The sequence below is a fragment of the Fonsecaea erecta genome (assembly GCF_001651985.1).
Source record: "Fonsecaea erecta strain CBS 125763 chromosome Unknown Scaff4, whole genome shotgun sequence".
Lineage (NCBI taxonomy): Eukaryota > Fungi > Ascomycota > Eurotiomycetes > Chaetothyriales > Herpotrichiellaceae > Fonsecaea > Fonsecaea erecta.
Genome location: NW_017387247.1, coordinates 1,724,446 through 1,745,477, shown reverse-complemented (window position 1 = coordinate 1,745,477; position 21,032 = coordinate 1,724,446). Strand labels below are relative to the sequence as shown.

Genomic DNA, 21,032 nt, shown 5'->3' with positions numbered 1-21,032 from the left:
ATGATAGATCTCGGATGAGAAAATTTGATTGAACAATACCAGAATTCATCACCCAGTTCTATTCGCTTCAAGCTCGAGGTGCAGCTTTAAATAGGGGTTGCTCTATCTATTCTAAACTTGTGGCCGGTGTGCCTTGTAATTGCATTGTCCATCCGAACTGTCATCGTCACTAATCTCAAGTTTCTACCTGCCACCTTGACCCGACTTAAGCAAAAGACATTGCTCTCTCGCACATTATGAAGTCTGCTACCTTGCGTCATTGTCAGCAGCATTGTCTCAATGCAGGGCCTTCATATATACAAATAAGACCACTCTGCTATTCTATGTGCTCTGTACATGTTAAGCATGGTCTGGGGGATGCCACTGCTTTGGTCGAGCAAGTGTACGCAGATACTGGCTGCGCCCAACTGCTTTAGTGCTTGTGTCCAACGTGGTTCTGCCCATCGTCTTCCCCCATTGCCATCGGCTCTGGCCAGTCTTCGAATCCATCTATGTTGTGGTCAGATCACAGGTCTTTGACTCTTCGAGCAAACTGAGGGACTTTTCTCACCTTCAAACTCTGTGTCGAGATACTCCTGAATGACATCGGCACTCTTTCTCAACCGCATGATACGCTCCCACTTTTTCATCTCTTGCTTATTGAGCAGACACCTATCGAATTCGGCTTCGAGACCCTTTTTATCCAGTTTCTCGCCGATAAACACGATCTCCTGTCTTCGGTCGCCCCAAGGCTTCTGGAAGTCTTTGAGGATGAGGTCTCTGGTGGCAGCTTCTGGAGGCCATTGAGCTAAGAGATACTGTTAGCAGAAGCATGAGCTTTCAGGAATCACATACATTCGTCCTGTACGCAAAACCACTGGTCACCTCCCTCCATGGTCAACATGGCACCGGCTTGGCTCCAGGCTCCGTGCATGGTTGGTCTTGTGGCAAGCCAAAAGAAGCCTTTGGATCTAATCAGTCCCCTGAACACTGGGTGCTTGCGTTTGTTCTCTAAAATTGTCTGTACCGTGTTGGCAGAAACTCTCGGCATGCAGGAACGGTGTATCGCTCACCTCATTGTCGACAGGTTTGGACAGATCGGGGGCATCGCCAATGTCCTTATCATCAACCGACTGCCATGAATCACTGTCACTGCCAGCGCCGTCGTCATTCGAGCTGCCGTCCGACGACGCTTGGATGTCGTGGGCTTCGGCTTCTCCACCTTCCGTCTCTTCCTCCCGATTCTCTTCATCACCAACATCCTCCTCTTCATTGTCTTGCTCAGCATTCTCCATCAGCACAAACTTGTCATGCACAAGTTCATACAGTCTTTTCGGGTGGAACGGTCTCCTCCTGGTATAGACGAAGCTCGAAATGCCGTATTCTTCAGTCTCTGGCTTCGGCGCGATCCGGATCTTCCCACCAATCTCACGCTTCGACATCTCATGCAAGCTTTGCAGCCAACCCATTCCAGTCGCAGCCTTCTCGAAATCGAAGGTCGAAGTACCCAATACCTCGGCAATATTGACCTGCGCAAACCTTGACTCCAAGATCTTGGCCAAGGGATTGAGCTTCTTGACGACACCGTGAATCCGCAAGCGCGTCTCTTCATCTACACAGTCCACCTTGTTGATGATGACTGTGTTTGCAAACTCAATCTGATCTACCATGAGGTCTGTCACCGTCCGCTCGTCCTCAGGCGCTATATCTTTATCACCCCAGCGCTCGGTGATGAAATCTGTCGTCGAGAAATTGTTGAAGAAATTGAAGGCGTCGACCATGGTAATCAGCGTATCAAGTCTGGCGAGCTTGTGCAAGCCACCCATTTCCGCGACCTCCTTCAGCACTTTCTCGCCATAGACCTCAACCCCTTGCATGCCATCAGCTCCTTCTTGGGGCTCCTCGCGAGCAGCAGCAATCATAGCGTCCGCGAAATCTTCAGTAAAAGTCTCAGCGACCTGCATCGGCTCGCTGATGCCTGTACTTTCAATCACGATGTATTCTGCCTCTCCGGCCTTGGCCATCGACACAAGCGCTTCGAGAAGGTCACCTCGGAGTGTACAACAGATACACCCGTTCTGCAGTTGGATAAGTTTGTCACTCTCATTTGCTTGTGACACGATATGCTTCTTAATTAGGTGGGCATCGATGTTGAGGGCAGCCATGTCGTTGACAACCACCGCAACCTTGAATGTGGTGTTTGGCGAGGTCAAGATATGTTGGAGGAGAGTGGTCTTGCCGGAGCCTAGGAAGCCCGACAAGAGTGTCACTGGGATGGGCGCCCGCGGCACGATTTTTGAAGTTGCTTCGGCCATCGTTACTGTTGTCAACAATGATCCAATGCGCTCACCCGGCCCAAGAATACAGCCAAACGTGAGCTAATCTATGCGCGTTCCAGAGAGTCAAGTTCGTGCTTTCTCAACACATGAACAAGAATTGGAGGACAGCAGACACTACGCAGCTACAATTTTCATCGCACATTACTTTTCTTCGACCCTAACGATTCCTCTGTCCCCCCAGTTTGAAATTGACGCTTTTACTGATTGGGCCGGGCCTACATTTTGTGATCGAGGACCTTACGGGCCCCACATCTAGGCGCAACATTCCTGCGGACAACGGTCAATTAATTCTTTGAGCTGTGCTCAACAGCATAATAGCGACTGCGGTGTGCAAGGCGCCGTGTGCCGCCTACATCTATAGGCGTTGAGAGAGCGTTGAGACAGCTGCGGTCTGGATCGAGTGCCTCCGAGGTTCGTTGTCAATGTGTCGACGATTTAGACCAACAACTTCGTTCTATATGAAAGATAAGAGACTTTAAATCTTGCGTGCGAGTGCAATGATCCCCGTACCCTTGAGCGTTCCTGGGGCAGCGGGATTCATGCCGCGCAGATTCTCAACCACCTGGTCGAGCAAGCGCTTCCTCTCATCTTCGCCATAGCCCTCAGTAGCATTTTTCATGACCGGCATAAGCAACAACGTGTCCGCGAAATCACGGTGGTCCTTGTACTGGATCTCCGACTCGATCAAAAAAGTCTCAACATCCACAAAACCAGTATCCTCTAATTCCTTTCTAACGCCCTCTTCCGAGGCCCAAGGCTCGCGAGTGAGTCTCAAATGCGTTCCTGGTCTGATGTGTTCAACCGCATCCTGCAGCGCGTCCAAGTGTTGGCTGCCCTTGCCACTCGAGAGTGCTAGCACACCGCCCAGCCCTAAAATTCGTTGGGTCTCCGACAGCGCCTTACGAGCATCCGAAAGCAAGAAATAGAGATGTCCACCGGTGACATGGGATATCGAGCTTTCAGGAATTTTTGACAGGTCGTGGGCATCGAGGTTGAGAAGCTCCAGCCGGTCCCACGCTTTGTTCCCCATCGAGACTCTGGTCTTCTTTGTCTCACCTAACACCTTAAGCATATGCACACTGAAATCCGCAGCAATAATTCTAGCCGAATCAGGTATCTCGCCGCCGAAAGTATCAAGGATATGCGATATGATGGTGCCGGTGCCGCATCCATTGTCGAATATACCTCTTGCGGTTGCAAACGGTAAGATCTCGTTCATTCGAGCAATCATCGTTTTCACGGTGTCTCCAGCTTTCAGGCCATGTTTCTTGTTGGCGAGTTCCTTCCAGGATTCTCCGGTAGCTACTGAGTTGTTAGTCATATGGTGCTATCTCCATCTTTGGACGATGCATCTCACAGTGCATGACAGTCTGGCTCATGTCTGCGACGGATCGTAAAAGTCTTGTATAGGTCTGGCTTGTGTCCCTTTGGAAAGAACGGCTTGTACAGACATTCCGTTCCTTGCTGGAAGTACGGCATAAGTATGGCTTTTCAGGTCCTCATTCTCATGTAAAAGTGGGGCGAGGCAAGGGAGGGAGAAATGTTTCCGAGATGGACAGGATTAAAGTCTCCGAAAACCATGCACTTCGACACCGCTGGGCAACCAGAGGGCTGGACAGCTTTTCTCCACGAATCCAATGACGGCGATGCAGAAGGATGTGGAAGGATGCTCTGAATCCGAGGACTGTTTCTCAAGTCTCGCATGCGATAGGCGGACATGTGGAAGGCTCATCCAGGCCGTAAGCCACTGGGAAAGACGATGCACGCCGGTTGGGCCTCAAATCTGCTCAGCTTCTTCATACACTTTTGTTTGCGTCGCGCGATCGCCTCGTTCACCGATGGAAGGATCACGCAGGCCAGTGCTCCCGAGTTTGTCAAGAAGGTGACGTCCCGAAATTTCAAATCGCTTTACAACGGAAAACTGATGGCCAAGAGGCTCGCCAGCCTATGACCTCTCAGTGTCGTCAATGGTGCTCACTTGAAGAGCATTCTTCCGCGACGTAGGTCGGCACACGAGTTCCCTAGGCTATGAAGTGTATGCTGCGTGCTCGATGGCATCTCTGAAGCCCTAAAAACTCCTTGACGTTGAAGATAACCGGCAGTGAGTAAATCGGGCTGACTCAGAAATACAAAGCCGCCTATTTGTGGATTCGCAGCTCTCGAATTTGGGGACCTCTTTCTCTGCTCTCCAGGGCTGTTCGCTCGCCTACGCGGATTTGTCCAAGGAATGTGACCTTCGAGCCCCAGAACCGCAAACGGATGGTGCCCTAGACCTGTCCTGGAATCTCGGACCAGAACCATTTGAGTCCCCGAATGCAACCCTTGCTTGGCCCAGCGCGAGTCCCGGGTGTCGAGAGGACCGATGTATTGATCGGAATGGAATTTCTGAAGCAAAAAGCAACTTGCTTTGGTCTTCTGCTGCGAGCGGGATTAGTCATCGAGACATCTGCTTTTCGTGTCGGGAGGCTGATAATGGCAAGGCGGTCATATGCATGAGGATGACGCGAACCGTCATTTCTTAGACGCGTTCTTCAGCCTCGTCAGCCCGTGAAAACCGGAGCGGGTCTTCGAAGCGTAGCCGAATTTGGCCGTCTAGGCGGCTGACCATAATAACCTTGTCCGATCCGTCCCTCCTCGAGCGCGATACCACCTCCACGAGCACCGATGATGTTCTTCCGAGCCCGACGACGCTTCTTGGCCGGCTCCTCTACCTTCGTTTCTCCCTTATCCTCCTCGCGCTCTTTTCACTTCCTATGATCCAGAATACCGAATTATTGTTGAGGCCTTACAGATATAGTAGATCGTGGACTGCGTATGGAGATCTACTAATATACTGCGGATCCGCTGGCCCTTCTCAAAGAAGAACGGATAATGTGTCCTTAGTTTTAAATGCGACCTTTTCACGAAAGGTTCCAAGGTTTTCCATCTTCGTTGCTTGACGCGATAAGCTTAACGTCATCTGCTTCCCGATTGGTCGTGCCTCCCCATTTCCCATTACATACTCCCCAGCTATTATCAAGCCCTATCTATCTATCAGTCCGTCAGTCCGTCAAGTCAATCAGTTGAGGATTCCATTCCGGCACGCTGCCAGCATTATTACTCTGTAGCTATTGACTTTCTTCTGAACCTTCCACAGGGTTACCGTACAGTACCTGACGATCTTTCGTTCGATCTCTTTCTTGGTCCGGACCCGCTGCCCGAGAGCCCCCGTGTGCACACGACTGCGTAATGCCCTGCAGGGAGCCGGAGGAGCGACGAGTCCTTGATTCGGTTGATAGGCTTTAATCAACCGTTTCAACGCTTCCCCTGTATTTTCTTTTTATTGCCTTTTGGCCTTTTGATCCCCCCCTCCACTCCCCATTAATATTACTCGTGCCGCGCCGCGCCGATCTATTATTCTTTCCCTCTCCAGACCACTTTTCCCTCTGGCCAAGGACATAAACATATCCACACCCCCCCCCCCCTCCGTCCACAGAAAGATACACCATACCATGCCCTCCCCACCGACCGGGAACGGCACTGGTAGCAACAACAATAACAACAACAGCCGCACTCCACGCCCCCGACCTTCCAAAAACAAATCCTCCACCTCGTCGTCGTCCCGCCGCGGCAGAAGACCCGGCGGCGGCGGCGCAACGCTCTTCTCGAGCCAGTTCCGGCTCAACAGGCAGCGGACCGAGACCGAGGCGCTGCTGGCGACGCAGCACGACGAGGAGGACTTTGCCGACAGCGACGGCCTGTACCCGCCGCACTGCACGTGGACGAGTCTCCAGCAGGAGCGGCTGAACGGGCGCCCGCCGCCCGAGGCCGACCCGTTCGGCAACACTCATTGTAATGTCTATGAGAATATTCATCGGTGAGTGCGACGATCTATCTATGTCTCTTTCTCTCGGCCGGATCGTGGTGTATGGACTGGTTGATGATGGACGGGGAGTGTTGTTGGTCCAGAAGGCTTCACGAGCATTTGGAAGAGTTGGGTTTGTTGTGGGAGGGCAGCACGAAGGCAAGATGGAAATGAGGTCATTCTGTTTTGCGTTTCGAGGATGCCGATGCTGACTGTCTGGTGTGGGAATAGTATACGGCGGGATATTGTCACGAGTATCGGTAAGTTTGACCCGATATACCTCCAACGCGGATACGATCCTCCGACCATCGCCATCATGTGCTCACATCTATTCCAGATGACCCTTATTCTCTCGACCAGCTCAAAGCCCCGCGGATGAACATCTCGGTCGTGCGGCCCTTGGTCGATTCTCTCTACGAGACAAATGACCTATCCATCGGTCTGACACCCTCTGGATCGCCATTGCGCTGTTGATGCTGACCATCGCTCTTCTCCAGTGTACTGCCTCCTCGTCAACCGGATGCAATTTATCCGCGAACAATCCTTCGCGACACACCATCAAACGGTCAACCTCACGCGCGCACTTCTGTGTGAGCTCGTCGCGGAGAAGATCCTCCGGCGATACAATGAACACAATCCAGGGCCGAAGGGCCTGCTCAAATTGGCAAACATCCTGGTGGCAGGCTTTGAGCCCTTCCAAGGTGCTCCCGACGAGGTGACCAAGCAGAGCCAGCACGCGATGCATTACTGGGCAGCCCAGCACACATCCAAGTCGGGTAAGGTGGAGAGGAAATTGACAGCGCTGGAAGTTGCTATTGTCAGCGCCAGCAAGTCCTTCCTGGCAAGCAGCGCGTGCCAGAAGGTGGTCGACGCCATCTACCGTGGCAAGGTGGTGTACACACCCACCAGTTTCATCGACATCATACCCGACCACTGGAAGAAGAGACCCATCTCGCTCTACGATCCCCGACGAGCCCCGTTGCTGAACCAGTACCGATTGATCGTGCCGCGGACCAGGAACCTGATCGAGGTGTGTCAGTTTATCATCTTGCTGGCTCTGTACATCGCGGTCATGGCGGGGAGGGAGAACCGGATGAATACTGCCTATGAGGTTCTCGAGCTGGTATTTGACGTTTATGCTGCCGGTTGGGTATGTTCTTCTCCCGTGAGGAAACGGTTCACAGCTGACCAGGAGATGCCGCTAGGTGCTCGATCAATTCGCATCGATACTCGAACATGGTTGGGGCGTCTACACCCAGAACTTATGGTCGTTCCTCGATGTCATGTTCTCGACAATATTCCTCATATACCTGGTCTTGCGGATCTACGCCTTTTCGATTGTCGACGAGGAAAAGTCCACTGATTTCGCCCGGACGGCGCTTGACATCCTCAGTTGTGGCGCTCCAGTTCTAATTCCCCGGCTCGCATTTAACATCATGTCGGAAAACATGCTCTTTCTCTCGTTGAGGGCGATGATGTCTGATTTTCTGACATTGACTGCGCTAGCCGTGTGGTGCTTTGCGGGTTTCCTCTTGAGCCTCAAGTGGCTGCACGCTGGCGCTCACCAGGCTGTGACGATCGGGGAGTGGATGATTTGGATTTGGTTCGGTCTAGATGGGACCGGCATTGATCAATCCCCAGATTTCCATTGGCTTCTCGGACCTCTGTTGATGGTCTTGTTCGCGTTCCTGGGCAATACATTGTTCCTGACGGTTCTGGTCTCCATGTTGACGAACACATTCAGCGGCATCGTGGGAAATGCTGTTCAAGAAATCCAATTTCGACGAGCTGTCTTGACTTTCGAAGGGGTCAAGTCGGACGCCATCTTTGCGTACATGCCCCCATTCAACATCCTTGCACTGATCGTCATGCTCCCTCTGAAGTGGGTACTTTCCGACCGCATGTTCCACAAGGTCAACGTCACCGCCGTCAGAGTTATCAACCTGCCGATGTTGCTGCTTGTTGCATGGTACGAAAGGAGGACACTGTGGATGTCTGACAAGCGGAAGATTTCGAGCGGGAAAAAAATTGATTGGAAGCATCCCGGCGGGCCTCGAGCGACACCGGCACAATACTGGGCTCTCTCACGGTTTAGTGTACATGGAGATATCCACGCAGTATTCGACATCGACCCGCCACAGTCAGTGCTGGACAAGATAGCCGAAGAGGATCACCTGAACCATAGCGACGACATGGGAATCCTATCCAACACCAAATTGCAGGATCAATTCACGCATTTATCGGAAGAGAGGAGAGCCAGCCAGACAGCGAACCAGGCAATTGATCCGAACCGAAGGGCATCGGTGGCTTCGCAAGCAACAAAAACCCAAAGAAGAGAGTCACACTCGGACCAAAAATTGAAAAATGAGTTTCATGATACGAGTGATGAGGCGAAGGACGAAGAACAGCATCCGCCCGGGCACCGAAAAATACAGAAGCGTCAAAGAATTGATTCGCTGGTTGACTTGAGCGGAGATCACGACGGTCGGCTGCTGGAGGCGACCGCCAGACTGCACAAGATAGAAGAAGCCCTGGAGAGAATGGAGGCCATGATTTCCCAGCTGATCGGCGGAGAGGCGAGCAGCGAGAACAGCGAGGGACGGGAAGAGCTCGCCTCGGAGATGCGGGACAACTCGATCCCGTGAAGAATTGGTTGTGCTGTGGGCGAAGTTATTTATATAGCAAGCGAAGAGATACCAAATTGTATTAACAGCGATTGATGATTGAGCCCGTTATTAAATAGTATGACAAGGTGGTGTTGTGGCTGCGCTGAGGTGGTCAACGGAGCCAAGCAACCTCGGCGCTGGTTGCCCGGTCGACTGGAGTTTGTGCCCTGCGCGCAAACTGCAAACTGCGGTGCCAACATCTGAACATCTGAACGTGACGGGGGCCTGCACGTCGTCCAACAACTCTTTCGTCCAAAACAGAATACAGACACAATTCGCAACAATGGCTACCGCTGTCCCTTCGTCGACATTCGCGACGAGCACGTCTTCCTTCCGCGCGTCGCAATCGCAAATGGCGACGCCCATATCGTATTCGGACAACCCTCTCACGCAGCTACCCGCCGTTGACTTCAACTTTGACGATCTACGGAAGAGAATGGCCGATTTCACCGTCAAGTTTGACGCGTTCATTGAACGAGGAAGAAAGAGGGTGCTAGAAGAGAGGAATGAATTTCGGGGGCGTCTGGGAGAGTTGACCGGTAAGCCGAGCACCATTCCACAGAAGAATCGCAGAGCACACAACTGACGGGATCCGACAGAGGAGCAGCGGTCAGCAAGCACACAGATCGTAACGCTACAATCCACCCTGTCAACACAGAGTCAAGTCCTCGCCCGTGAACAGGCAGAAAAGAACGAGATGCACGCGCAGATCGCCAAACTGGAGTCGCACCAAGCCGCTCAATCGGCCCAGCGAGACCGCCTCAAATCGGCCATTGCACAAACGCAGCGACAGATTGACGCGAAACTACAAGCTCAAAGAGAATACGCTGCGAAGATGGAGGGCCAGAGCCGACTTAATGGGCCGGAGTTGAGTTTCTGGGAGACGTATCTGGGCTGTCGAATCGAAGGCAGTGGGGACGAGAACAAGGTCAGGATCGTTTTCGTGTTTCCGCCAGCGAAAGGTGCTGGAAAGGGTGGTGAGGACAGGGAAGGGCTCTTTGAGTTGCTGGTCCCCGATACCGGGCACGGGAAGTACGACGTGGTGTACACGAAGCCTAGATTAGAGGGTACCAAAGTCGCCAAAGTGGTGGACCGGCTCAATGCGACAAGGGAGATTGGGACTCTGCTCAAAGGAATGAGAGGGTTGTTTGGGGAGGCACTGAAATGACCCCCTTGTCTTGCGTGGGAGATTCACGATGGCGTTGATGAACTTATTATACCCTGAAAATGAATGAGCGGTGTTTTGGCATCTTGACAGCGGCATAGGTAGCGTGGCCTACTGTGTACTCGGTACTGTGTAGCTTGTAACCTTGGTGGCGGACAGACGATGTTTTGCTTCGGTAGAATTGTCAGCGAAGGGGCCGAACCCGTCACCATTACGCCAAGCAACAATTGACACCTTTCGAGATCCCCCATGTCCATCCCCCCGTAGCATAGGCTGCTCGAGACCCAGGAATAAACCATGTCGTCCACAAACATGTCGTCGATGCCTCAAGGAGGTACGTGTGCATGCCGCAGTCCGTCCAACCACCGCGCCCATGCTGACTGTGGCAGACCAGAAATCCAAAAAGAAGAAAAAGTCCAAGAAGAAGGGCACCAGCGCGCCAGCCGCCGCGACCGACGCTCCCCCGACACTTGTCGATCCCAGCGACACGCAGAATGGACCGGATGAGGAGGATGAAGCCGACAATGACGAGCAAGAAGCGGAGCACACTGTTATCACCCCCGTCCACGAGGAGCCACCGGACGCAGCTCCTGGCACGGTAACTGTTGCAACAAATGGGGTCAAAGACCTGTCAATCGCCGAGGGCAACGATGCCGCCGCCCGCTTTGACGCTCTGGTGAAAGACCGTGATGCTTTACGACTCGAAGTGACTGAGCTCCGCAAGTCTCTAGAAGAACTGCAGGCCAAACATGCTACGGAAATTGAGGCGGTGCAGACCGAGCTGGCCGACACGCAGGCCGAAAAAGAAAACGCCGAAGAGCAATACCAGTCCTTGTTAGGGAAAGTGAATACCATACGATCGCAGTTGGGAGAGAGATTAAAGGCCGACGCAGTACGTGATTCTCAGACTGTTAGACAATGGGGAGACGCTTCACAGCCAGACTAACAAGTCTCCTACAGGAGGATTTAGCACAGGCCCGGACACGCATCGAAGAGCTCGAAGAACAAAGATCTGAGCTGCAAGAGCGCTACACCGCCCGCTCCGCCGAGGTCGACGAGCTCACGGCTCGAAACGCCGACCTGTCCCAGAAACAAGCCGAACAGTCCAAAGAGTTGTCCACCCTCCGCAACCGCCTGACCCTCTCGCAGCAAAATTGGCTCAAGGAGAAAGAAGAACTCGTCGAGTCGGAAGCCTACATGCGGGACGAATTCGAGAACGCCAAACAGGCCATGCACGACTGGGAAGTGCTCGCCATGGAAGAACGCACCATGCGGAAGGACCTGGCAGACCGCAACGCTGACCTGGAGGAACAACTCAATTCACTCAAGGAGGCTTACGAGAAGGTCGCGAGCGAGAGGGACACCCACTCTGCCGCGGTCGACGGTCTGCAAAAGGCCCTCCAGGAGATCCAGACGGTCCGAAAGCAGGAGCTGAAAGAACTGGTCGAAACTTCTCAGAACGAACAAGAGATCCTACGTAAGCAGTTGTCAGATCTCCAGGCGATCCATGACGCGACCGTCGCGGAGCTGGAGCAGACCAAGAAGGAACTCGAGCGAGCCCTGCCATTCGAGAAGGAAGTCAAAGAGAAGAACCTTCTGATCGGCAAGCTGAGGCACGAGGCGGTGATCCTCAACGATCATCTGACGAAAGCGCTGAGATTCCTCAAGAAGGGCAAGCCCGAGGATAATGTGGACAGGTTAGTTTTGTTTTCTTCTCTCTCTCTTTTGCCATATGTCTCCGGTCGCTGTTTTCTCTTATCCCCATCGCAACTCCAGAGTGTGTGGATTCATGACGACTCCACTCCTCGTTACTCCGCATTCTAACTCCCCCCTGGGGCCTCATGGATCATGCGGTGTGAGGACAGGCAAATTTAGCAACGCCACGCCTAAGCAGCGACGATCATTCGCCACCCGACGAGGCTGAGGCTTTTTCTCCCCTAAGGCCTCCCCTTTGATCCCCCCCCCTGCCCGCCCCTATTACCTTTAGCGAGGTTTGTCGTACGACCCAATCGATTGACGATGTGCTTTGTCTCTCTGATTTGTTTTGCTTTGCTTTCTTTTCTCTTTGGCTGACGGAGCCGTACCTGGCCGGCGCCCCTTTCACAGACAGATCGTGACGAACCACTTCCTGCACTTCTTGGCCCTGGACCGTTCGGACCCCAAGAAGTTCCAGATCCTCCAGCTCATCGCCGCCCTGCTGGGCTGGAACGACGAACAGCGCGAGCAGGCCGGTCTGGCCAGGCCCGGCACCACCACCGGGATCTCGACGACAGCGTCCACCACCGCTACTTCGAGCTTCAATTCCCTGCGGGGTCTGGGCTCCCTGGCTGGTGCCGCTTCCGGGTCTCCCTCCGTGCACAGGACCCCGAGCACCCCGGCCCTCAACCACCATCCCGACTATTTCGGCGGCGGCGGGTCTGGGCCCGAGAGCGCCACCAGTCCGCACTCGCGCGAGACCCTGGCCGACCTGTGGCAGCATTTCTTGGAGCAGGAGGCCGCCGCGGGGAGTGCAACCAAGTCGTCGTCGAGGCAGGGCATGCAGAGTCAGAGTCAGAGTCATCCAAGTACAACCACGTCGGGTACAGGTCCTGGTCCAGGAACGCCTGCGCCGCCGCGATAAGACGAGACGAGACGAGACGAGACGAGATGTGGTGAAATGGGAATGGAATGGAATGGGCATGACGCAAGGCGGGATGGATTGACCCTCATGGAGCAGAACAAACGAACAGCGGCAGTTCTAACATCATCATGTCTTGAGAATCGAACGGAACGGAACAGAACAGCAGCATCCATCACCTAATGAAAAATAAAAGAAAACGAGTGCTGAAACAAATACCCTGTATAATGTCTGTAACATGCCAAACCAAGTAATACATACAAAAAGAGAACCGCCAGCTTGATGGTACGATCGAGGCCCCTTTGCCGTGTTCTTGATACGTTCTGCTCCCTGTTGCCTATTCCTTGTTGGTTGTCCCGTTGATTGTCCCGTCCCGCCCCGTCCAGTTCAGTGTCGTAAAGCCTTTCAGTCTGGTTCCCACCCAAGTTCATTCATTCTGAAGTTGTGTTGCTGTCGTAACCCCTCGCCAACGCCTAAAGAACCTGCGAAATAAGAAGCAAAATCATGCGTAGCTTAAAAAACCACGTCAACTGTCAAAGTGACGAGGCAACTGAAGTTCATCAAATAAACGCCACCCGAGGTGAGGCTATGCCGTTGAACAGAGGCCCACAGGCATCACCGTCGTCGGTGTCGTCAGTGCTGTTTATTTATTTCACTCATTTGAAGGAGAAGTCCCTCCGTCAACCCTCCCGTCAAGGATGGTGGTGTAAGAGTGGTCCATGAAACTCCCGTATCGAGTGGACGTGATCGCCAGGACTGGAGTGTTCTGAACCCTCTGAGCAACGTCGATTTTCACGCATACTGCAAAGAGCCATGCTATCCCCAGTTAACTCATTAAGGCAGCGTCATAGCTGTCGAAGGAGGGGGCTGGTAGCCGGATCTACTGATCAGCTTGACTACATCGTACTGTAACCAAATAGTCAATTCAAAGCACATTAGAGAGCAAGAACGTGTCGACTTACTAAGTTATCCCAATTCATGCTTCGCGCATCGATATCTTTGACCATGGTGCCGTTCAGCACGGTTGGATCCTCCGGTTCCCATCTCATGCTCAACGCCCTGCGGTCTTCGTCAAACCCGAACTGTATGTGCCGCAACTCGACTGCGGAGGGAGGAATGACACAGTCATGTGCAATCTCCAGCATCCCTTCGGCAATCTGCGCCGCGAGCTCTGTGTTCCATGGCCCCTCGGTCACATTCATCAGTCTCAACACATTGATTGCCCTTGTCCTGGTCTCTAGTCTCGGCGCTGCCGTCGCAGCCAAGAACACGGGGGGTATGAAACCCAGACTTGGCGGTTTCTTCCTGCGTGACTCCACTGTAGCCAGCGGATCGTACCGTAAAACATCCTCAACTTCCACGACTGTGAAGTTGAACCGACAGTGGCGGGCCTCCTCGTCCTGCTCCTCACCACCCGTGTTGTGAAATTGTGTTCCAGCTTTGAGTTGGTCTAGCAGGATGTTGGCCGCGACGTTGTGTACGACGAGCATTCGTCGGATGTATACGGGTCCCGTGGCTGTGAGGTTCTGGAAAAGGTTCATCCACTTGTAAAGGCGAGCGTCCAGGACCTCCACCTGTTCGATGAGGTCGGCACTTGGACTGAGCTGTGCTGTTGTTTGTATTTTGAGTCTGAGAATCTGATTGATGCAGTCGTCCAAATAGTCACTCGCATCCTCAAGACTGTTGAACGCAGGGTAATCTATGTTCATGATCCTGACGTCGCGTGTCGTCAGGGAAAGTGCACTCATCTGACTCGCTAATTCCTCGACGCGACATTTCGAGGCGAATTTCACCCCATCCCGAATTGTCGGCTCGATGTATTTGGTTATGAAGTCTTTGGCGGGATCATTTGGTCGGCGTTTGCTTTTCCACTCCCCCAAGATCTTGATTGCGGCTTGCATGTGGTCAATGGCCACCTGACCGCCGCCATTGAAGTTCTCAAGCGCCCAGAAAATGACACAGGCTGCAAGCACAACGTCAATGGACGGTTTGTCCGTTATCAGGGCGCTAATGGCACTATTGTAGTGGAACACAAAGTTGTGGTTTGCTCGTTGGGAGGCGGGCCCGACCGTGGTGAGGTACCGGTGTAGCGATGCGAGTGCGATGAGGGAATGTTTGATAGAGGGCTGGTGCCATGTGGCCTGGGGCAAGAGCACCGTCCATAGGTGTGGCTGCGAATATACTGAGATCAGCTCAGAGGTCTTTTCGAGGAAGAACTGGAAGGATTGGGATTCTTCCTGCGTGCCGAATCTGGGGACAAGAGCGAGTCCTTGAGGATGAGGATAAGCGGGCGGCTGGGAGTGCAGTTGGCTGTCATGGAAGACTGCCGGCTCGTGTCGAGATAGGCGGCTGGGGCTCGTCGCTGGCTCCAGGGTCGAGGATGAAGCTGTCGATGAAGATGCGGGATCAAACAGCCTGATCTTGGGTGCTGCATATCCATTACATTTGAGATTCGATTTGATACATCTGGGTTGGCATCAGTGATAAGAACTGTTGGATCCGTCGAAGTTGCGCCAACCTTTGACACGATGGCTTGCCCTCGTCACACTTGATTCTTCTCCGTCTTGGAGGATTTGTCAGTGACGAGAAGGACGGCGAAGAGGGATATGGGGAGGCATACTTGCAGGTCAGACATCCATTAAACGTCTTTGGAGCCCATTTCTTTATTCGGGCTTTGTCGCCCGGCATCGCACGAGAAGGTGGAGGAGGTTCATTGAGGTTGGCGGCCTTCGGGTTGCCGCTCATAATAGTTGCGGATATGTCTTCGAGCATTTGAAGAGTGGGTTGATCTCCAATCGGAGTGAATGCTGTCGTCGGATCGCTTGAAGCTGAAGTGGGCAACGCGATGGCCGACCCATAGAACTGTGATAGTGAGTATGCAATTCTTTCCAGAAAGCAATTTATAGCTGATAGGAAAGAACCGGTGGGCAACGATATAAGTGCCGTGTCCCAGATGTAGTTGGCTGGACAGGAAATAAGATAGTATCCCGGGCCATTGGGTCGGTAAGGGACAAATTACCCTTCAACCCGTGTGCACGGTATCATAAAGGTAAGGCGTAGGGCGGGACAATCAGGGGAACAAGAGACAGCGGTGGCTTCTGGAGGTTCCAAGGGGCAGGAACCATCTTCAGCCTCATACTTGTCTGCTTTGATTTGCTTTCTATTTCTCTTCCATGATATCGTGCTTGAATTGACTCACCACTGTGCGGCTCCCTTGGGGCCTTGTATTCCTGACAGATTGTCTTCGGTAGATCGTTTGTTGATATGGTACCACCACAATACCATGTGGAGACAGCGGTCCTGGAGCTGGGAGGGATGGAGTGGGACCTAACAGTAGCGAATGTCGGCGAGGTCCTGTCATTGATCGTCCCTCGTTTGTTGTAATTCGTAAAGTGCAGGTGAGGGGAATGGAACAGTCCATTTCCTTCTCATCTGAGAAATTCACGACTGTGGCTCAGCAGCAGAAATATAATGCAGTTTTGTCAACATCTGGGCTGTGCCCATCTACCTCAACGGGGCGAGAACCAGCGGGAGCACTTGGGCGTACTGTAGAGAGGGCCGTAAGGGATTCCGACTCCGGGGTCAAGATCGGAACGTGGAAGAGTGCCACGACCCTTGGTGGATATGATTGGGACCGTGTCGTAAGGTAGCGCTTCTCGTGGGCAGCTGCTGACACAGCCGGGTTTTTTCCCGTGTATACTGGAATCTCTCACCTTCCGATCTGATAGGTGGTGCCCGGCGCATAGCCAGGAGGACGTTCCAGTAGCAGTCGCAGGCATCGGGTGGAGAACAGTGTATGCAATTCCACTTTGGCTAGGGCCATAGGGCTTAACGTACCCGTCCACACTCAGGAGACAGGACCCATATCTCCACCCACCGTTGCTTTAGAAGACTTCTGGTCGAGTTCGAGATCCCTGATGAGTTGCGGTCTCGCGAATGATACCACGATGAGTTAATAAAGTGTAAAAGAACCGACGATTCCGGACTCTGATGTAGGACTAAGAAATATGTCCAGCTCTCAGCCAATCATGTTGACAGCAAAAGGTAGTATTTCTCCCTGGCAGCACGGCGAGGACATTCTGGAAGTCGATCATTGTGACAATAAGACTCTACAATACCACCGCACCGGGGATAAGAAGCGGAACCTTCTTTTCAGCTGTTCGGCCTAAGGCAAGACAAATCCAGGAGCGATCTGCATTGCCTAATATAATCTGCCATCGCATTTGCTGCCTGTCGCCTGGGCGAGGTTCTTCCAAATTCGCTCGGCTCAGGCGGAAGTAAGCGAAAGAAAAGGTGTTGACATGCAGTAGAAGTTAGGGAATAATCCATCTGATGCCTGAGCTTACCATTGTTGATGCCAACGCGGGATGGGCAAAGCCAAAGCTGCAGCCAAGGAGGAAACTGCAAATGCGTGGTGCCTGATCATAAGGCTGAGGGGAGGTAGCCATGGGTTCATCGCAAGCAGTGCCATCTTTTGACGCCATGATACGCGTTCGGTGGCGAGCCCTCACAGATCCGCCCAAGGGCGGTATGCGTGAATTTAGAACACGGTGTTAATGGATACGAGGAGATCGTCGTGCGTCGACACAAAAATACAAAGGTGCAGGCCCATCCCGTCCGACGTTGATCATTTGCAACTCGACGAAAGCCAATCGACCCCTCCTCGCGACTGGAGTATCCAATTGTCAATGAATGCAAGCCGAGGTTTGTTGTGTGCCATCGATGCAACCCATTTGAAGTCTCGACGGTTGGTTGAGGTCAGGACGGTGTCGGGTATGCTGGAGGGTACTCAGCCCTACACAGGATGGATCCTTCGGGTTCTCGGAAATGTCTTCCTCCATAAACAGGCAACCCTGCATCGAATGCAAGCACAGCCAAAGGGGAAACTGTCCTGTCAAATCGTAGCAGAGAAGCTGCAGGTGCTCTGGATGGATGTACTCAGTTCCGGGGCTATCGTCTGTGGCGAAGTCTACCATGATCGCAAGAGGGGATTCAATAGTTCATAGGTGGATTGCTCAGGGGGCCAGGGGACGTGGGAAAAGGGGCGGCGGTCGGGCGGACTTGCGCATGGTCTGTAGCAGAAACCAAGGAGCTTGGTCAGAGGGGAGGTTCTAGAACTCTGACAAGAGAGAGAACATGAGATCAAAGAGCGTAAGAGGTGCGACGTGCGAGGTGAGAGGAGACCATAGACTGCGGAAGGCCTAAGGCTGATTTGTGCATGCGTCTGACGCGCAGCGACTGACTGACCGTCCTTTTGACTCGGTTCGCTACCATCTTTTCTCCTTCGCACCCTAGACTCTTGCGGTCAAGCCGTCAAGCGATCCTTGCCTATCTCCCCTTCTGTCCTTCTGTGTTTTTCCCTGCGTCACGTCCTGCTTCCCTCGGTCGCGTCTTCCGACTTCTCGCCTCCTCCTCCCCCATTCGACCCTCCTTCTCCACTGAGCCCTCACGGTATTGGCCTCCTCGGAACTTGGCGCATCTGAATGAACATCACAGCAGTCGCTGGCCAACTGCAGTGCGACTTCGCCATGAGTGTGACTGTGGGCTGCTAATGCGAGGGAACCTATTCTCCCAGACTCAGCCGGTGGTCACACCTTCGAAATGGTTGATACCCACTCCACTGTTAGCATCTTTCTGCCTGGACCTCAAAGAGCCGCTCACATCCATCTCCCTTTCTGCGGCCGCTCATTCCACCTCCTGCTTGCCAGCTATGACTCTCTTCTGCCTGTCTATTTGCCACCATCACTGGTCATCTTTTTTGCTTCCTACCCCTTCATCCTCACTTGTGATCGATAGATCCGTTGTCCCGGATTGACGACAGATCTGCGCGGTCACACGATGGGAAAGGCTCAGTCTACGTTTGCTGAGCATCGATGACCTGACACCGGTGAGTCCGAGCGAGATCAGCATGCCCTGCTCATGTCCCCGGAATGGGAGTTCGACGGCAAAGTCGTCAGTGATGAATTCCTACATCTCTGGAAGGAATGTTGAGATTACGCAGGGATGGCCGATGCTTTGGAGTTATTGTACACCGCTCAGGTATGTCCCGCCCATAATTAGCCTAACAACGCAATGAAAAGCTTCGCCCCCCCATTCAATACGGGCCTCAATTGCGAACTATAGGAAGCTATCGTTGGTGCTTTCCTGGTTCGAATGAATGCGATAGGCACCTGGGTAAGCGTTGAGGCGGCTACAACACAGAACGAGATCTCTCGAAAGTTGAGGTATCTCGCCGTAAGATACTGGAACCACAACAGGATGACATAGAATGACTCCGGTTTTGGAAGATGCTATAATACTTCCATCTCCTCATGAGTGAGCTGATGTGATCGGTCCGGGGAAATACCTGTCGAATACGAGACACATTTCTTCGATTGGGGGCTCAGAGATGTAGGGTTGTCGGTGGCCAACGAGAGAACATCATCCCAACCCTTGGCCACGAAGCTCCCTACGACCACAAAGACCCTCCTAGCAATTCAAGGTCGCGCTTCCGCATCCTGTGACCACTTTGTTCACTCCGGCGGACGATTCCGACTTCTCGGCAGACTGACAGTACTTCCCAACATTCTACTCCACAAAAAGACAAGTCAGCTATACAGAGAGCCGAAGGTGAGCTGCCCATGGGAGTGGAGCAGGGGAGACTTAATACCGTGCTTCCCCGACAAAACACCACGCAGCAGCCGTCATTGAAGCTGGATTTCCAGATCCATGAGCCTGCGCCGCCGGACCAGGAGACCTTGTGTATGCCACTGTATTGACATACACGTAGTCGGTTAGCTTCTAGCCTTCTTTTTCTTCCACGGGAGCCTTCAAAAGGAGAGTGGTATGATTTACTCGGTTGTCTGTGCGTGACTGTCAGTGCGTGTTGAGCAAAGGGATAGTTGATGATCATTGGGCCAACAGCGAAAACCAATGGGATGGAAATCTTACAAATTTGGCTTGATCCCCCTGGTAATCGTACTTGCTCCAAAGGTCAATACTGTATGCAGAAGCGGTTGCTGCGAAGGCGAGCCCAGTGTATAGGGTGCAAGAGAGCTTCATGGTTGGACTGACTTCTCTCGTTCTGGTTCAGAGGTTATGACCAAACAGCGAGAGGAAGAAATCAAAGTCGGAGTTGGATGATCCTGAGTGGAGCCTGATACAAGAAGAAGAGAGGAATCGCTGCTGAAGAGAATTGAAGAGGATGAAACAAGGAGAAAGGAGATGGAAAAGGAAAAGATTCTTTTATACCACAGATCCAAGTCGGCCTGCTTCCTTCCCCCTTGTTCTCCCATCCCACTCCTCTTACATTCTTGGCTCTCTCCTGTCCTATCCACTGCTATTCCTCCCCCTCTCGTGCCAGATCCCATCGTTCGTTGATCGTGGAAGGAATGGGGCTTTGGAGCTCACGCTGGGGACGATCACAACCAAGACAACTGGGAGCCACAACAACTGGGGAGGAACCCAGCAAAAAGCGGGATAGAAAGGTGCATCATGCCATACTGCCTGACCTCCCATCGTGACCTGTTGGGTTGGCCAACTGATCGATTCATCCAATGGAGGAAGGAATGTTTGACTGATTGACTTGGCTGGGTAGCCGCACGATGCAAGTTCCCTTTCCCTTTCCTTCCAAGAGGCCTGACATTCTCCTTCTCTGTCTAGCCATATGGTGCCCAATCAAGGCGCAGAAGCCTCGAAAAGTTCCACCCACACGTCTTCCACGTCCACGTCCACGTCCACGTCCCCCCTTGCTGCTCCAAAATTCAGGTGAAGAGGAACGATGGGCCAAGTATACGAGGCACGTATACACATACATACACATACGCAAATGTTCTCTCACAACAACAACGACGACGACAACGACGACGCCAATATGTGAAGCACAAGCCAAGCGAAACGGGCAGGATGAAAGAGTGTGCGAGTGGGTACAAAATGAATGTATGTGTGCTGAATGGCCAGAGGGGAAGAAGGAGATACGCGGACCCTTGGACGACATTGATCAAGTACCTGGGTATAGTGCGTATCTGCATGTTTGTACGACCTTGATGTCTGTACCACGCTGGAGCAAATACGAGTACGTCGGCGAGCGAGGTGGTGGGAGGGATATGAGGTGAGGATCTTCCGCGCGCGACGAAACACTTTTGTTTTGCGACGAATTGATTCATGAGCTGGCTTTTTTTCTTCTTTGTTCTTGCTGCTTTTGCGCCATTTTCTTCGAATTCTCGTGCTCCTCTTCCCTTCTTCTTTGCCAAGGTGTAACGTGCAACCGAGTGTCGAACTCAGCATCAGATGATCCGCGCCCAGAGAGCTTGTTCGAGAAGGCACAATCTCATAAATCATGCACTCGGTTCGTCTGCTCAAATCGTTCCGGACCACCGAGATGGCTTCTTCTCGACCACATCACAAACCATCCGTAGAACCACATGTGACATATCCATCCCTC

At 52.8% G+C, this 21,032-nt stretch overlaps 6 protein-coding genes across 6 annotated transcripts; 3 read left to right on the top strand and 3 right to left on the bottom strand.

The window, feature by feature from the left end:
- Nucleotides 1–412: 412 nt before the first annotated feature.
- On the bottom strand, nt 413–2,294 carry AYL99_05390 (hypothetical protein; the record flags this gene model as incomplete). Its single annotated transcript, XM_018836902.1, has 4 exons — nt 413–489; nt 551–787; nt 835–942; nt 1,007–2,294. 4 exons carry the CDS (start codon nt 2,292–2,294, stop codon nt 413–415), a joined length of 1,710 nt encoding a protein of 569 aa, XP_018693755.1.
- Nucleotides 2,295–2,793: 499 nt separating this feature from the next.
- On the bottom strand, nt 2,794–3,697 carry AYL99_05389 (hypothetical protein; the record flags this gene model as incomplete). Its single annotated transcript, XM_018836901.1, has 2 exons — nt 2,794–3,620; nt 3,676–3,697. The coding sequence occupies 2 exons, from the start codon at nt 3,695–3,697 to the stop codon at nt 2,794–2,796; spliced, it is 849 nt and encodes a 282-aa protein (XP_018693754.1).
- A 2,112-nt stretch (nt 3,698–5,809) lies between these two features.
- On the top strand, nt 5,810–8,807 carry AYL99_05388 (hypothetical protein; the record flags this gene model as incomplete). The annotated part of the gene is made up of 5 exons (XM_018836900.1): nt 5,810–6,174; nt 6,394–6,422; nt 6,500–6,601; nt 6,660–7,312; nt 7,368–8,807. The coding sequence occupies 5 exons, from the start codon at nt 5,810–5,812 to the stop codon at nt 8,805–8,807; spliced, it is 2,589 nt and encodes an 862-aa protein (XP_018693753.1).
- Nucleotides 8,808–9,111: 304 nt separating this feature from the next.
- AYL99_05387 (hypothetical protein) lies at nt 9,112–9,996 on the top strand (the record flags this gene model as incomplete). Its single annotated transcript, XM_018836899.1, has 2 exons — nt 9,112–9,367; nt 9,428–9,996. The coding sequence occupies 2 exons, from the start codon at nt 9,112–9,114 to the stop codon at nt 9,994–9,996; spliced, it is 825 nt and encodes a 274-aa protein (XP_018693752.1).
- A 309-nt stretch (nt 9,997–10,305) lies between these two features.
- On the top strand, nt 10,306–12,613 carry AYL99_05386 (hypothetical protein; the record flags this gene model as incomplete). Its single annotated transcript, XM_018836898.1, has 4 exons — nt 10,306–10,327; nt 10,383–10,885; nt 10,954–11,690; nt 12,100–12,613. 4 exons carry the CDS (start codon nt 10,306–10,308, stop codon nt 12,611–12,613), a joined length of 1,776 nt encoding a protein of 591 aa, XP_018693751.1.
- An 831-nt stretch (nt 12,614–13,444) lies between these two features.
- Nucleotides 13,445–16,389, bottom strand: AYL99_05385 (hypothetical protein; the record flags this gene model as incomplete). Its single annotated transcript, XM_018836897.1, has 5 exons — nt 13,445–13,516; nt 13,573–15,076; nt 15,129–15,173; nt 15,231–15,472; nt 16,324–16,389. The coding sequence occupies 5 exons, from the start codon at nt 16,387–16,389 to the stop codon at nt 13,445–13,447; spliced, it is 1,929 nt and encodes a 642-aa protein (XP_018693750.1).
- Nucleotides 16,390–21,032: the final 4,643 nt, after the last annotated feature.